The sequence below is a fragment of the Camarhynchus parvulus genome, chromosome Z (assembly GCF_901933205.1).
Source record: "Camarhynchus parvulus chromosome Z, STF_HiC, whole genome shotgun sequence".
NCBI classification, from domain to species: domain Eukaryota; kingdom Metazoa; phylum Chordata; class Aves; order Passeriformes; family Thraupidae; genus Camarhynchus; species Camarhynchus parvulus.
In genome coordinates, this window is record NC_044601.1 from 58250899 (window position 1) to 58266765 (window position 15867).

At 37.8% G+C, this 15867-nt stretch overlaps 2 protein-coding genes across 4 annotated transcripts in view; both read left to right on the forward strand.

Annotated features, from left to right (window-relative positions):
- Positions 1 to 11125, forward strand: part of NUP155 (nucleoporin 155) — a 30370-nt gene extending 19245 nt beyond the window's left edge. Inside the window, exons 22-35 of the mRNA XM_030968592.1 lie at positions 781 to 914; positions 2686 to 2877; positions 3486 to 3624; positions 4266 to 4401; positions 4814 to 4967; positions 5228 to 5332; positions 5430 to 5584; positions 6015 to 6144; positions 6406 to 6519; positions 6982 to 7102; positions 7554 to 7664; positions 8474 to 8610; positions 9248 to 9348; positions 10557 to 11125. Of these exons, the coding sequence (XP_030824452.1) occupies positions 781 to 914; positions 2686 to 2877; positions 3486 to 3624; positions 4266 to 4401; positions 4814 to 4967; positions 5228 to 5332; positions 5430 to 5584; positions 6015 to 6144; positions 6406 to 6519; positions 6982 to 7102; positions 7554 to 7664; positions 8474 to 8610; positions 9248 to 9348; positions 10557 to 10695 (1868 nt within the window). The 3' untranslated portion in view covers positions 10696 to 11125. The remainder of the gene's footprint in view (positions 1 to 780; positions 915 to 2685; positions 2878 to 3485; positions 3625 to 4265; positions 4402 to 4813; positions 4968 to 5227; positions 5333 to 5429; positions 5585 to 6014; positions 6145 to 6405; positions 6520 to 6981; positions 7103 to 7553; positions 7665 to 8473; positions 8611 to 9247; positions 9349 to 10556) is intronic.
- A 3998-nt stretch (positions 11126 to 15123) lies between these two features.
- Positions 15124 to 15867, forward strand: part of CPLANE1 (ciliogenesis and planar polarity effector 1) — a 61406-nt gene continuing 60662 nt past the window's right edge. For all 3 annotated transcript variants that reach the window (XM_030968471.1, XM_030968472.1, XM_030968473.1), the window contains exons 1-2: positions 15124 to 15509; positions 15633 to 15784. In XM_030968471.1, the coding sequence (XP_030824331.1) occupies positions 15704 to 15784 (81 nt within the window). In that variant the 5' untranslated portion in view covers positions 15124 to 15509; positions 15633 to 15703. The remainder of the gene's footprint in view (positions 15510 to 15632; positions 15785 to 15867) is intronic.

Here is a 15867-nt window from a genome sequence, read left to right on the forward strand (position 1 = left end):
TCCATGTGTGTGTAATCCTGGGCTTTTAATAGTGTAAATGTAAACATTTTCTGTAGGTCATTATGTAGGATTTGGTAGAACTTTAATAATTTTATTTTTTTATTTTTATTCTTTACTGAGTTCATCAATCCTTTCAGATTGCTGAATGACACAATGTAATTATTTTAAACCTCATTTGTGAAGTGTAAACACTCAAAAGTAAACACATAAATTGTTGCAATTATGTTCTGCCTACGTTATAAGTATGAAAACATTATCCTTTCAGTTTATATAATACATTTTACCAGATTTAAATGTTGTAGTTTTTGGAGTAGTTGTTGCTTTAAAGATAGTGTAGACAGTATTGACCACAGCTGTAATTGTAATTGTTTTCTCTACAAGTAAATACAGGTAATCAAACAAAAAGGGAATATGTATGGGTTTAATTTGATTTCTTTTATGTTCAGCAGAAATACATTTGTACCTATTTTTGAAACAAAAGTAAAAATTTAAGACTGATGTGTAAATCTAGTGCACAGGAAACCTTATTTGTTTTTCAGGTAGTACAATTCCTTTGTTGCATAGTTTGAAATAAATGTTAACAATGTTAACAAATGTTATTTGTTTTGGGGCAGTGTTAACATCGCATTTATCTCCCAAGAGAGCTAGGCATCATTCATCAACAATGGAAGAGAAAAAAAGATAGAAAGTTAAGGAGGTGGTTACTGAAAAACCTCAAAACCTTACATGCTTATTTGAAACATGTGGAACAGCTCTTGCTGACAGTCTCTTGTTTTTCAGCTGAGGCACAGCTAACTGAGAAGACCTCACTTCAAGGCATCCAGCAGCTTGTTCGCAAAACCTGCCAGGCACTGGCTTTATGGAAGTTGCTATGTGAGCACCAGTTCAGTGTTGCTGTAGGTGAGCTTCAGAAGGTAAGATCTGGATAATACAATTTTAATTTGTTTGTGCTAATCAGCTGAATTTCTTTTGCTACCTAAGTATTCCCAAGGGACTGTTACTTAAATTAATTGAGGAACATATGAATTTTAAACTACACACAAATTTTTTGATACGTGGTCACAAATGTTTAAGAGACTGACATGTAGTATTGACATAATCACTCAATTTTATGCAATTGGAAGTGTCACTAACAATAAATTGTTCTACTTTTATTGATAATTAATACTGAGTCTCATTTATAAATTACTGTTTTTTTACCTTAAGTGCATTCTGCAAAATGTTCTGAAAAGAATAGACCAGCATATTCCAGCCAAGTGGAATTCACTCTTTGCCTTAGTCTTGGTGAAAGATGGAGAACAATAGGGTAATAGAGTCTTTGCTCTTCTGTGTAAGTAGGGTACCAGAATGCACCACAGGACAGCTAAGGTTGGAAGGAACCACTGGAGATCACCTGTCCCCTTTGCAGTGGGGGTAATAATCTAATTGATTCTCAAAGCAGGGGCAGCTAGAACAGATTGTCCAGGACTGTGTCCAGTAAGGATTTTAATTTCTATAAAGATGAGAACTCCACAGTGTCTCTGAGCAACCTGTTCCAGTGTTGAACCACCTCTAGAGCAAGAAAGATTTCTCTTCTATTCAGGTGTAATTTCCTTTGCTTCAATTTTTTACCATTGTGCAGTGTCCTGTTATTGGTTACCGCTGAGAAAAAACTTACTCTGCATTCTTTACACTTTCTGAAAAATATTACTAAGATCCCACATATGACCCTCTAAGCCTCCAGGCTAAATGATCCCAGTTCTTTCAGGTTCCTGGTTTGTAGAAGGAAAGAAGGAAACTTATAGAACAAAGGGTGCTACTGCTGTGCACTCTTTGCTGATGTTGAATTCACAGCCAACCATTGAAAAAACCTATTAATTTGAATACTGGGCATTTTGTCTTAAAATTTGATAGGATTATTTGAGAAGTTGTATTTTTTGTTCACAAAAATAATAATTTTAAAGCCTTACAGAGGCACAGAAGCTGTTGCTCTTCACAATGTTGCATTGAGGAGCTTTGTGCAACTTTTATTTGTGTTGGACAAGGAGCTAACTTTACTGTTTAACAAGTAAAATGTTTTCATTTGTCTTCAGTAGATTTAGAGTTTTTGTAGCTGTATTATCATGCTGTTAGTATCATCTATAGACACTATATAGACACTACCTAGACCCTACTGGCAACTGTGTGCGCAAATATTCATAATAAATTTTTAAAAATTAGAAACCTTCTGTGTAATGTAATCTTAAAAAGCATAGTGAGTTCAGACCTCAAACTTTCCAAACTCCTTGTTTTATTGAATCTGTCATTTTTATTGTTGTGAATATTAAAAACTTTGACAGTCTCATAGGGTATGCATTCTGAAGTGCCCTGTGAAGTAAAAGGAACTGTTAATTCCATTCTTACTGTCAGAGATCTGAAACAGAGTGACACAGTGGAGATTGCAGGGGAAGTCTGTTAAGAGGAGTTTTCACTATCCTTAGGCATCCAGCAAGGCCTTTAGTAGTAGCTATTGCTTTATTATTTTTATTTTGGTATAAAATGTGTATTTTAAATAATGTATTTCTATGCTGTACATTGTAGTCATTGGAGTTTTGTATGTTTTTAATTATTAGAAACAGTTAATTTTGCTGCTGGAACATTCAGACATGTCTAAACAGGGTCAAGTAAAAGATTTGGTAAAGTAATAAAATTCTGTCTCATCTTCAGGAACTTCAAGAACAGCTAAAGGTTACTGCTTTTAAAGACTTGGTGATTAGAGATAGAGAGTTGACTGGAGCACTCATTGCCTCTCTTATAAACTGTTACATCAGAGATAATGCAGCTGTGGATGGAATCATTGCCCATTTGAGAGATATCTGCCCTCTTCTTTACAGCACTGATGATGCTGTGTGTTCAAAGGTAAGTGCACTTCCAGATTTTTACAGCACCCAAACACAACTTGAGAACATACACAAATGAGACACATTGGGCAGCTTGTAAGTCATTATTATGCTCAAGTAGTTTCAGAAGCAGAAGATGAAGTTAAGTTGTGGGCATATTTTCATCTTTTAATTGATTAATGCTGAACATTACACAAAAATTACTTGATGCATTTGCAGTTATTTTCATAGTCTCTTAACTCTAATCTGATCTCTGATCTTAACTCTGTCTTCTTTGTGTTGATAAAATGTCTTATTCCAGTCTTTCTCAGCATAGTATTTTGGTTTTTGTCCATTCCACAGTTTATTGGAATTTGTGACATACTATAGTGTTTAAGAACGTAGGTCTTTCCAATAAATTTGAAACAAGTAACTGGTGAGAATAGGAAACCAGTTGGTTAAGTCTTCAGCTCTTCTAATGCTATTGTAGCCTTTTTACTGGAAACTTATTGACCAGAGAGTGCTTTTGAGAGGATGGTCTTTCTTCTGTTTCAGCTTTGAAATTTAGAATAATAGCTCATTAACAGTATCCATGATCTGTTCATGATGTGTTCATGTTAATAATTTCCATTTTGCATTTGTTTTTAGGCAAATGAACTTCTTCAGCGATCTCGACAAGCTCAAAGCAAAATGGAAAAAGAGAAGATGCTGAGGGAGTCACTGAAAGAGTACCAGAAGATCAGCAATCAAGTAGACCTTGCTAATGTTTGTGCACAGTACAGACAGGGTAAGAGCCAGTCACTGATTATGCTGAATAATTTCATGGTATGCTTTCATGCCATCTTTTCTGTTCATTTTGTTTGCTAACTTTCAACTCAGTTTTGTAGTTTTTTATGATAAACAATTGCTTAATAAATCTTAAAATTAAAATGTGCCAGCCTTTTCTTTTTTAAAACCTTGCTAGATTTAACAAGCCAACCAAGAAATCCATTTCTGTATTAAAATAGTCCCATTTATTTACTTCATATTGCAGCGTCCATTTGTTTCATATATGTGGTTGAAATATTTTACTAGATTCTATGTAAGCAGAGGGTTACAGGTACCTTTTATACAAAATACTCTGTTTGAAAGATGGTTCTGAATCCTAATTAGGGCATTATATCAGTTACATGTACATTTAAATTATGTAACAGCTAAGAAATGGGCATCTGCACAGTATTACATGTTGTGCAGGACATTCTATGCAACTTAGTATCTTAACTTGAAATTTGCATATAAATGCCACAGGTGGCAACAGGTGTAGATTTTAAATGGTATGGATCAGAGTGAGTAGTGTAGCATTTGCTTGAGAAATGTTTGATGTCACTTACCATTTTGTTGTGAATGTAATACAATAATGAACAGTGATATTTGCTTTGATTTTCCTAGTGCGTTTCTATGAGGGAGTAGTAGAGCTCTCTCTTACAGCAGCTGAAAAGAAAGATCCCCAAGGTCTTGGCCTTCATTTCTATAAAAATGGAGAACCAGAAGAAGATGTGGTTGGACTCCAAGCTTTTCAAGAAAGGCAAGTTTTCAGAATAATTTATTATGATTATATGGAGTGCTTTATTTCAAGTGATTGGGAAAGTAGCTCTTTTAGGCAAGGAATGCAGGGTAATAATAAACAAGCATTTTATGATAAGGGACACAGTATAAATATTTTTGCCCATCATGCTCCCCTTGATTATAATTAATATGGCAGGAACTTATTCTGAAACGGGGTAATAGATGCAGAAAACATTGTGATCAGAACGCTACAGAAATACTTCTTAAAAAGATTAACAAGAACAAACTAGATTGTGACATCCAGCTGACAATATTCTTTAAATCTTAGTAACTGTCTACAAAGGCATACAATAACACACTTGTAAACATTATTTTGTAGACAGTTGCAATGAAAATTATGAGGCTTTTATTTTCTTTTGCTCTGTTTACAGATTGAACAGCTACAAGTGTATCACTGACACCCTTCAAGAGTTAGTGAATCAAAGTAAAGCTGCTCCTCAGTCTCCCAGTGTACCCAAAAAGCCAGGTCCTCCAATGCTGTCATCTGATCCCAATATGTTAAGCAATGAAGAAGCTGGACATCATGTAAGAAACTCACAAAAAAGTCATGACTACACTCCAGAGAACAGTGTGATTTGAAGGGGTCTAGAATTTATTATTTTAATAAAATTGTGAAGGAGTTTAATGAAGTGAAGGTTTATCCTGAATCGGCCTCAATATCTAGAGCACCCATAGAAATTACAACATGCAAATAATGTGAACCTGAGTATTGTCACATGGTTATTCAGGACTTAAAGTAAGGTAACCACTTCTTTAATAGCAGTTCTGACCTTTTCTTCCCTTAGTTTGAACAAATGCTAAAGCTGGTTCAGCGTTCAACAGATGAGCTCTTCAGTATTGCGCTTTACAATTGGTTGATACAAGCTGACTTGGCGGACAAGCTGTTACAGGTGAGCTTCTCTGTACACAGTGAACTGGGAGAGGTAATAATGCTTTAAAAGGCAGGGAAGAGCAAGAGTATAACTGTTATCTTTCTGATGTCTGCAGGTTACTGCCCCGTTTTTGGAGCCCTACCTGGTGCGGATGACCAAGATTGACCAAAACAAAGTCCGCTATATGGATTTGCTCTGGAGATACTTTGAAAAAAACAGAAATTTTAGTAATGCTGCTAGAGTCTTGGCTAAGTTGGCTGACCTCCATAGGTATGAATTATGTGTGCTCTATTGTATATATATTGAGGTAACTAGGGAAAAACCAAAAAAGCCAAAATCAAAACCTTTTGTGTAAGTACTTTTTAAAAAGGAGGTTTTCTAAAAAAAAAGAAAAATAGGATGTGTTAGTCTTGAATCTAGGCAGTTATTGGAAATCAGTGATAATGTTTATTTTTGTATTATACATTACTTTACAATGTATTTCCTGTAATTACAACTTATTAAGTGGCCATTTCTTATTGAGAAGTACACTAGAATTGAGCTTGCAGCAAAGATGGGGCTATGTGGCTGGATTGTGCCATGCATGATTTACTAAAATCTGGAAAAGGCACATATTACTTCCCAGAGTCTAGCTAGAATATAACTAACCCTCAAATAATTATATTAAGTACTCATTTTATTATGAATATTTATTTTGCAGCACAGAAATTTCTCTTCAGCAGCGTCTTGAATACATTGCACGTGCCATTTTGAGTGCCAAAAGTTCCACTGCCATATCCTCTTTAGCTGCAGATGGTGAATTCCTACATGAACTGGAAGAAAAAATGGAAGTAAGAAAAAATATTAATCTAAGCTACACTGTAAATGCATTATTTCATTTTGTCTCATTGTCATGTAACAGTTTTACTACCAGTTCTGTATAAATGGATTTCTTTGCTTTCATCCTGCAAAGTTAGGCAGATGAAAATAGACATAATGGTGTAAGTGGCAATATTTCTACATTTGAATAATCTAACTTAATTCTGGGTGTATTTTTAAACTATGATTAAATTAATTGAATTTTGAAATACTGTATTTTCCTCTTAAACAAGGTTGCAAGGATCCAGCTTCAAATACAAGAAACATTACAGCAGCAGTATTCCCATCATTCTTCAGTACAAGATGCAATTTCCCAGCTTGATGCTGAGCTGATGGATATAACCAAGGTGATTGAAATTTCCTTGTGTTAAAGTCCAGTTTATCAAATTTTGGGGAGAAAAAATGTTTTGCAAAGAATGATTCTATATTGACTAGGAAGTCATAGGCAGTTTATCATTCCTGGTCTCAGAATGTCTGTTACCCTGGACTGTAATTTTCTGTACTTTAATAGTACAGATAATTCTTTCAGTCTTTAATATTTTAATTTCTTTCACATGTTTATCTTCATTATGATGTCTCTTACATTTCTTCACTCATAAAAAAAAAGAAAATTAAATTTTTATTTCAAATTCATATAAAATTTAGTGTTGTATCTAAGAAATGAAACTAAACGTAGCAAAAAAAATTTAGTGGTTGATAACAGTTATGTTGCATATTTACTAGTCTGTCAGACAAAATAAGAAACAACTGATTTTTAAGATTTAATTTGATCCTACATGAAAAGTAAAGCTTGGTCATTTTTCTTTCAGCTGTATGGAGAATTTGCTGACCTTTTTAAGCTCTCGGAGTGTAAGCTTGCAATTATACATTGTGCAGGTCATTCTGATCCTATCTTGGTGCAAACTCTCTGGCAAGAAGTAATTGAAAAAGGTAGGTCTTAATGGAGTAGGAGTTGTGATGATCTCTCTCATCCTTTACCATCAGTTAGTAATTCACTCTATTCCTGTTGTTTTTGATTGTTTGGAGGTTTCTTCCCCCTTCAGTTTTTGGGCTCAAGTTTACCATTGTGCCAACAACATTGATCAGAGATCTAAGGGAAAAGCTGTGTGGTAGTGGGTTTTTGTGGAGTTCTGGAATGTGGTTTTGTTCCTAGTTTTTTTAAGTAGGTTTGCATGGAACTTCACAGAAGCATAAAGATTTAAAAATGTACATGCAAACACACCAGAAAAGGTTGTATTTTTACTCCATAGGCTGATTTTTTTGTTGACAAGAGTGTAAGATTTTAGTTTACTGTTTATAAATTTAGGTGCCTCAGTGTAATTTTGTATAAATGTGGGACTTTTCCTGAAGTTCTGTCTAAGTGTTTTCTTTTCATTTCCAGAGTTGAGCGACAGTGTATCTCTGAGCCCCGCTGACAGAATGCAAGCACTTTGTCTGAAGCTGGCATTGCTTGGAAAGATCTATGCTGGCACACCTCGCTACTTTCCTTTAGGCAAGTTGTTAGCCTGCATAGTAAATAAGCATATATGTCTGATGGATGGGTTTCAGCTTTTTTTTTTTTACTCTTAGAAAAATTTTAAACTAAGAAATGTTTCTCACTTTTTAATCTCAAAAGAAATGGGAAATAAATGAAGTTTAGGTGGCAGCAGCAGTTACTTTTGGATGGCTGGGCAGATGCCATTTTAGAAAGTAGTAAAATTTGTTTGCATCAAAACACAAAGTACAAAATATGCATTTATACATTTAAGCTTTTAAGCAAGCACATTTATCTGCTGTCTCTTGAAATTCTATATGAACCATCTGCCATCTGAAGGGGTAGATTCTGAAAATAATTTGGTAGATTTCTGGATGGTTTTAGAATTTGTGATTTTCTGATGCTCATATGCTTTGACAGTGTGCTATTATATAAAAACCTGGCAAATATATTGTTCAGGAGTAAATCTTACTTTATAATAAGATAGTAAATTTTATTTTATAATACTAAAATAATGTCCAACTAACATTACATATGAACATTTAGTGCTGACCAATACACTGTTAATTGTTACAGGCATTTAAACAAGCTTCAGTAGTTTTTCTGGCCATTCTAGCAAAGGTAGTCATAGTATGTGTTTTGGGTAGAAACAAAAGTTACTGAATTTTTGTCAACAGCATAGTTGCAAGGGAAAACAGTAACAAAGTACTGAGTATGAGTAATCCCTGCCATGCACTGCTGATAGTAAATTACTCTTAAATGCCTTTGTTTCTTAGACTCCCAGTAACAAGTTGGAATCTAAACGTTCCCTCATTTATGTCCTCCAGATTTTCTAGTGCAGTTTCTAGAGCAACAAGTCTGCACTTTGAACTGGGATGTAGGTTTTGTAACATATACCATGCAAGAAATTGGAGTGCCATTGCCAAGGCTGCTTGAAGTGTATGACCAGCTGTTCAAAGCACGGGTAAGGGAAATGGCACAAAATAAAAATTCTGTCTTCAGCTATTATCAAGGTCTCTTTAACGGGAAACATGAAATAATATAAGGAAGGATATAACAAAATGTGTATTCAAAGCTTTGCTTTCTTTACTCAAAGACTTTTTAAAAGCTGCATTTTCTCGCTGTGAATAAAATCTGTGGATTTTATTCATTTCAGTAGCAGAGCATGATGAGGAAATTTGTTAATTCTTTTAGTTCACCTGGAGCTAGTTTAGGATGAAATAGGATTAGAATTATTATGTTGCAGAAGGAAGAGCATATATTGAGTATATTAATTTTGTTTATTTCATAATAGTGATTAAAATTTGTTGTATTACTATATCTTGTCTGATCCATTAATGCTATAAACAAAGAAGTTTGACTTTGTGGTAATGGAAAACTGAGATAAATTTATGTATATTAACATATGTAATTTAAAATAATGTTTAAATATAGGCTTAAATATAGATTAAGGTAGAATTCCTATTTATCTAACTTTCTTGATACTATAAATAAATAATTGCACAGCTGGCAATTCCTGTACACATGACGCACTTTTTTTTGTCTTGTCTCCTTAATATTTGTGTCCTTAATGTTTTGTGGGTTTTTTTTTGCTTTTTTAGGATCCATATTGGAGTAGAATGAAAAAGCCTTTGCACCTCTTGGAGTGTATTCATGTATTACTGTCAGGATATGTACAGGATCCAAGCAGAGTACCTATGAGGTAAAAGGATAGCTATATCCTAATGAATAGTGAAACATAAAATATTCTAAAATACTTCACACCAGTAATTCCCAAAGCTTTTCTTCTTTAGGGTGAATCTAATATTTTATTCCTAACACTTGTCATCGAAAACCATTTGGTAGAAACTTGTAGAAGTCTACCTTATAAACTACTTCCACTAAGCTAATTTTCATCATATCACTGAAGATCCTTGAGGAACTGAGAGGATTATTTTGTGATTTTAGGCAATACATACTTTAGGGACTAGTTCAGACAAGTCTGTTGCAGTGTGTGAAAGTGGGGGAAAACAAAAATTGGGCATTTTGTGATTGAAACAGTGAACTGTTTCATGTACAAATTCTAGAAGCTCTGAGTTACTCTAGGAAAGAGAAGACCAACCATTGGCATCGATCTTCCCCAGTTGTTTATAAAAGGTTGATGATGAATCAGTCTTCAAGACTAAAATTCAGCTTAGTTCACATCAGGAAGCAAAAAAGATAGCTAAGTACTTGAAAAAGTTGCCTGCATATCACCTCTAGCTTTCACCATTTTTATTTGAATAGACTACATGAACTTCAGTCAGGGCTATCTTGTCTCAAAAACAAAAAGCAGAACTAGGCAAAGTCTTGATAACTCTTTTAAACATAGATGTTTCTGATTATTTTGAAAAATATACATATAAATATTTTTTATATGTAAAAAAATGTTCACATACAATTTACTTCTGTCTTGTTTCACTTTATTGGTCTTTAATGGTTGGTTGATTTAAATACTCTTATTAGAACTTTAGTGAATGTTGTCTGATTTTAATATGTACTTAAATAATACATAAATTGAGATTTGATTATAATTTAAGACATTTAAACTGCTATCTAAATTAATAACTTATACATTGACCGTAATAATATCTAAAGTAGTATCTAAATATTCCACATTGCTATAAACTGTACCATGCTTTTATGGTATATATTTAATATCAGATAAATAGTAATGGGTCACTTATTTTCCCATTATGCCTTAGTCACGGGCATTAGATTTCAAAAATAAATTTCTCTAAATGAATAGCTAAATATTTAAAAGTAGCTGACAGATGTCTTACTGATACAGTATTCCATTGCAACTCAAAGAATGGTCATGTTCTAGTTCAGATGAATTCTGAGATACAGGATTAAAAAGGAGCTCATTTTTATTCTGTGTTTTGTTTGCAGGCGACGATTCACAAATGTTTGCTTGGATGCTGTTAGTTGCTACCTGGTTGAACTTCAGTCTATGAGCCCCACACTAATGGTGCAGACTACTATTGGGAATTTTAAATCTCTACAGGCCAAGTTAGAACGGCTTCACTGATTGACTAATACAAGAACAGAATCATTAGTGCAGGTAATAGAAACTGAAATAAAGGCTCCGATGTTGGCACTGAGTTATGAACGAACAAATCCTCAGAAAGAAAATCCTGAGAGAGTTTTCTCCTGATGTGGTTATCAAATGTGTGGCCTGTATTCATGCTCTTCCTAAAAGTATCTACAAATTGTAGAATGTAAATGTGACAAATGGAATTTCTTTTACTTTTACTACTACTAGGTTTTTTAACAATAGAAAGCTTTTTTTAATACTGTTGAAATAATATACATTGTGTGATCTATGCCATGGGGATAAAAATATTTCAAAAATATTTTCTTTTTCTTTGTTTTAAATAATGGGGAAAAGCAAATTATTTCCCCTATTCCATCTTAATATGTTGTATCTGTTAAAATCAAATAAAGAAGTCAAAAAATGACTTCTGTCTATTTTTATTATGTGCACCCAAACACCAAATTGTATACACACCTAGAATCCCCTCCCTCCCCTGCTGCCCCCGGGGCTCTGGATGCAGCCCAGGACAGGTCTGGCTCTCTGGACTGTGAGTGCCATGGCTGAGGCATGTCCAGCTTCTCACCCACATCTCGCACAGATGTGTGGGGGACCATCTGAAAGGCTTTACAGAAGTCCAGACAAATACCATCTGTATCCCTTCATTTGTCCACTGTTGGAGTCACTCAATCATGAAGGTTACCAGGTTGATCAGGCATGACTTACCCTTGGTGAAGCTGTGCTCATTGTCCCAAATCACCTTTCTGTCCTCCAGGTGCCTCAGCACAATTTCTCAGAGAACCTGTTTCATGATCTTCCCAGGCATAGAGGGGAGGTTGACAGGTTAGTAGTTCCCAAGGTTGTTCTTTCTTCTCTTTCTAAAGATGGATACATTTTCTTCAGTCACCTGAGACTTCACTGTGACTGCCATGACTTTTCAGTTATCATGGAGAGTGGCTTGGGAACTACATCAGACAATGCTCTCAGGACCCTGGGATGCATCTCACCAGGTTCTACAGACTTAGGGAAATTAAGGTTCCTTAGGTCGTCATGAACCTGATCTTCCCTTGCAGTGGGAAGCACTTTGCTCCCCCAGTTGCCATCCTGCTGTCCATCAACTCAAGAGGCGTGGTAGACAGGTTTCCATTGAAGATTGCGGCAAAAATGTTGAGTACCTCAGCCTTCATCTGTTAACACTTTTCCATCACTGTTTATCAGTGGCGTTAGACCTCTTGCCTTCATTTTCTAGTTCACACACCTGTAAAAGCCCTTCTTGTTATTCCTTATGTCCCTTGGCAGGTTCAATTCCAGCTTCTGGAAGGCCTTTCTTACCTCATCCCTACATAATCAATCTTTCTCTACACTCTTCCCAGGTTCCCTGTCCTAGTTTCCATTATCTGTGCATTTACTTCTTTCCCTTTAGTCTGACCAGCAGTTCCCTAATATGCCATGCTGGTTCCTAGCCTCCCTAGCCCAATTTCTTGCTCCTGGGGATTGCTAGGTCTTGTACTCCATGGAAGACAAAAAAATCCATTAGAATAGGGTTTTAATCCATCAGCCTCTAGGTTATGGGCCCAGCATGTTTCCACTGGTTCACCCTGCTCCTCCCAGTGCCTCTCAAGGACATGGGACCCCCATCAAAGTGCCTTTGTCCAGGCAACAGGGATGAAAAGTGTTGGAGAACAAGGGCATCAATCCTGCTGCTTCTCATTTGCTGAGTGCTCTACAGCGCCTTTACTATGAAATAGGATTGCTCTAAAATTTTGCTTAAAGTACATTTCTTTCCCTCTCAACTACCAAATACATTTCTGGTGGTTTTAAGCCAGCAAATGCACTCATTGATGTAATATAAAAATTAAAATACAACTCTTTTTTTACCTTGTTAGATGAAAAAAAAAGGTGAAATATTAGAATTAGCTTTTCTTCTTTGTCAATGTTAAAACCCTAAAAAGTATTTAAATAGTAGTCCTGTGTGTCCTGGGAATAATTGCTTCTTTCCATGTAAAATAAACCATCTTTAATTATTAGAAGTTACCTTCTGCTAAGCTATGTTTCATACCAAGGATATCATGCATTTACCCTGGTCTTGTTAGCGCAGTTCACACAAATAATGTCCAAACTCTTGCCTGATATATTTAACTAAATTTCAGTATTTGTACAAAAATATGTTGTGTTCAGCCACATTCTGTAATCTGTGATTACTAAACAGATTTCTATTTTCAGATTTGGAGAAATAACTGAAAAGTTTTCAACAGGCACAAATCACAGTCTTGAAATTAAGCTCTTCTGTTTTTTTACTCCAGTTAATGGAATAAGGATTCCTCTGGAAATATTGCAAATTTATCAAAGTAGTAGTATTTCAAAGTGTATCCCAGGTTACCTCTGATATTTTTCAGATGACAGCAGGTAATTCCAGTATACACATAACCTTTTATTTTCATAACACTTGATCTACTCTCAGATGGAGAAAGGATAGGTTCTGTTTCCCAATTTGAATTTGGAGGTATGTGGAAAACTGGGATCAGAGGGGAGAACGCTGCATTAATGCAGTAGATGAAATGAAGGATAATAATCACAGGGAAGTAACAGACCAACATAAATGTGAAACATTGCTCATGAACAATATTATCAACGTATCTTTACTTTTTTTTTGTTGTTGTTGTTCTATAGCTTTCAATCAAGATTTTGATTAGGGAAAGGTGGCAGAAGGTAGGAACAAGGGTGAGTTTCAAAGAATAGCTGCTTTAAGCATACCAAGGGTATTTCTTCAAGGTGATAAAATACAGTGACAGCTTACCCTACTTGTGTTTCACCTTGTCATGGTTTAACCCCCTCTAGCAAGTATCACACAGCCACTTCTCACTCCCACACTCCCTTCCATAGGATAGGGGGAGTTGGAAAAAAGGTAAAATCCATAGGTTGACATAACTGTTTAATAATTGAAAAAAAGGTAAAGTAATAGTAACAAAAAGAGAGTAATAAAACCAAGAAACACAAGTAAGACATCATGCAATTGCTCATCATGGATTGACTGGTGCCCAGCCTGTCCCTGAGTAGTGATGGGCTCCTCCCATCCAACTGCCTCAGGTTATATACAGAGCATGATGTTCCATGGTGTGCAAAATCCCCTTGGCCAGTTCATGTCCACCCTCCTGGCTGTGCTCCCTCCTGTCTTTTGTGTACCTGCTGGGTGGCAGAGCACAGGACACTGAAAACTCCTTTAGATAACCTATGGTGCAACAGCTGAAGCATCAGTGTGTTAACATTGTTCTGCTAAATCAAAACCAGCACTGTACCAGCTACTTGGAAGAAAGTTACCTTTATCCCAGCTGAAACCAGGACAACCTGAATTCCAGTAATTCCTGAATTGTATAGAGAACGCTGATCTCTTACAGCTATGTCTCCCGCTGTTACTCATGCCCCTCATCCCCAAATACTGATGCTGATGCAAATTGTCCCCCACAGCCACAGCCGTGTGCCCTGGTCCCTGTGGGCTGTTGCCAGAGGCAATCCATGGTGTCTGGCCTTCCCCACTGAGGGAGTTGTGTTGATCATCGAGTCTCAATAGCCAGTTTTCTTGACATATGAGAGTTCACAGAACCCTGAAATGATCTGAGTTTGAAGGGATGTTAGAGATCAAATAGCTCAATCCCTCTGCCATATGCAGGGATACCTTCAATACGACCAGGCTGTTCTGAGCCCCATCCAACCTGGCCTTCAGTGTTACCAGGGATGGGGCATCTTCAGTTCCTCTGAGTGACCTGTGCCAGTGCCCTCCCCACTCTCAAAGAATTTCTTTCTAACATCTGATGTAAATCCTGTCTCTTTTAGTTTAAACCTATTCCTCTTTGTCCTACAGACTCTTGCAAAAAGTCCCATTTTCCTCTATTTTATAAGCCCCCGTTAAGTACCGATTTGCCTCAATGAGGTTTCCGCAGAAGTTTCTCCAGGCTAAACAAGCCCAGCTCTCTCAGCCTGTCTTCATAGGAGAGGTGTTCCTGCTTTTGATATCGCTGCGCTCCTTTGGACCCTTTCCAACTGGTCCAATGTCCTTCCCGTGCTGGGGACCCCCGAGCTGATGCAGCGCTCCAGGTGGGGTCGGTCTCACCAGAGCAGAGAGGCCGAATTCCCTCCGTCATCCTTCTGACCACGCTGCTTTGAATACAGCCTAGGATTCCGGCCGCTTTCTGGGCGGCGAGCGAGACTCCCGCTGGCCTCGCCAAGTCGGCACGTTCAGAGATGCGGGGGTACCCCCCAGCCGTGCTCTGAGCCCGCCCGGGCCGCACAGCAAGGACAGCCCTGAGCGCCGCCACCGTCCCGCCGGGAGCCGCGGGGTGGGCAGGTGGGCGGGGCTGCGGCTGCGCTCTGCGCCGGCCCGGCCCGGCCCGGAAGCTGCGCGGGGCGGCGGGGCCGGCGGCGGGCCCGGCCCCTCAGCGCCACGGCTCCAGCGAGCCAGCGGCGCTGCGGGCGCCCTGCTCCTCCCGCCGCTCTGCCCCGGGGAAGGAGCCCGCCCCGGGGGCCGTCCTGAGCCGGGCACAGGCAGCGCGGTTACCGCGGGTGCTGCCCGGCGGCGGCGGGGGAAGCCTGTGCCGCCCCTCGGTCCCCGCGCCAGGCCGGCGCCCCTGCCCTCCGGTTCCCGATCTCCCGCCGGAAGAGGCTGCAGGACGTTTTCCACGTGTTGTTCATTTGTGGAGTTCTTAACGATGTACTTGCGGCTTCTCTCTCTCAACTCCTTCTGAGCGAGCGTGACCCGCTCCGCTGAGCAGCACATCGCCCGTGAGCTGCCCGATGAAGATAGTTTGGAAGTACAGGTTAGCATCAGTTCTATTTGTGTTTAGCAGGAAGCTGCTAGAGATGGTCAAGATTGTCCGTGTGAGTTCCTCTCCTCTGCACGTACCGACAGATAACAAGACTTTTTTTTTTTCTTTCTTCAGTTACTCTAGAAATGTGTGGAAAAGCCACTATTTGCTTTTCTGTATAATGGTTACCTAGAGGCTTAGTTAGAATGGAGATTAAGCTAGATGTGCTCGTCTCTACGTGTATCAAGCAAAGAAAACCATGGCCCCGAATATCATGGGTTGGACAGGTAAATGTAATAAACTCTTTGAGTTTTAATTGTATAATACTTTGCACTTCCGTTTGCTTTAGGAGGGTTTAAAAACAACCTCA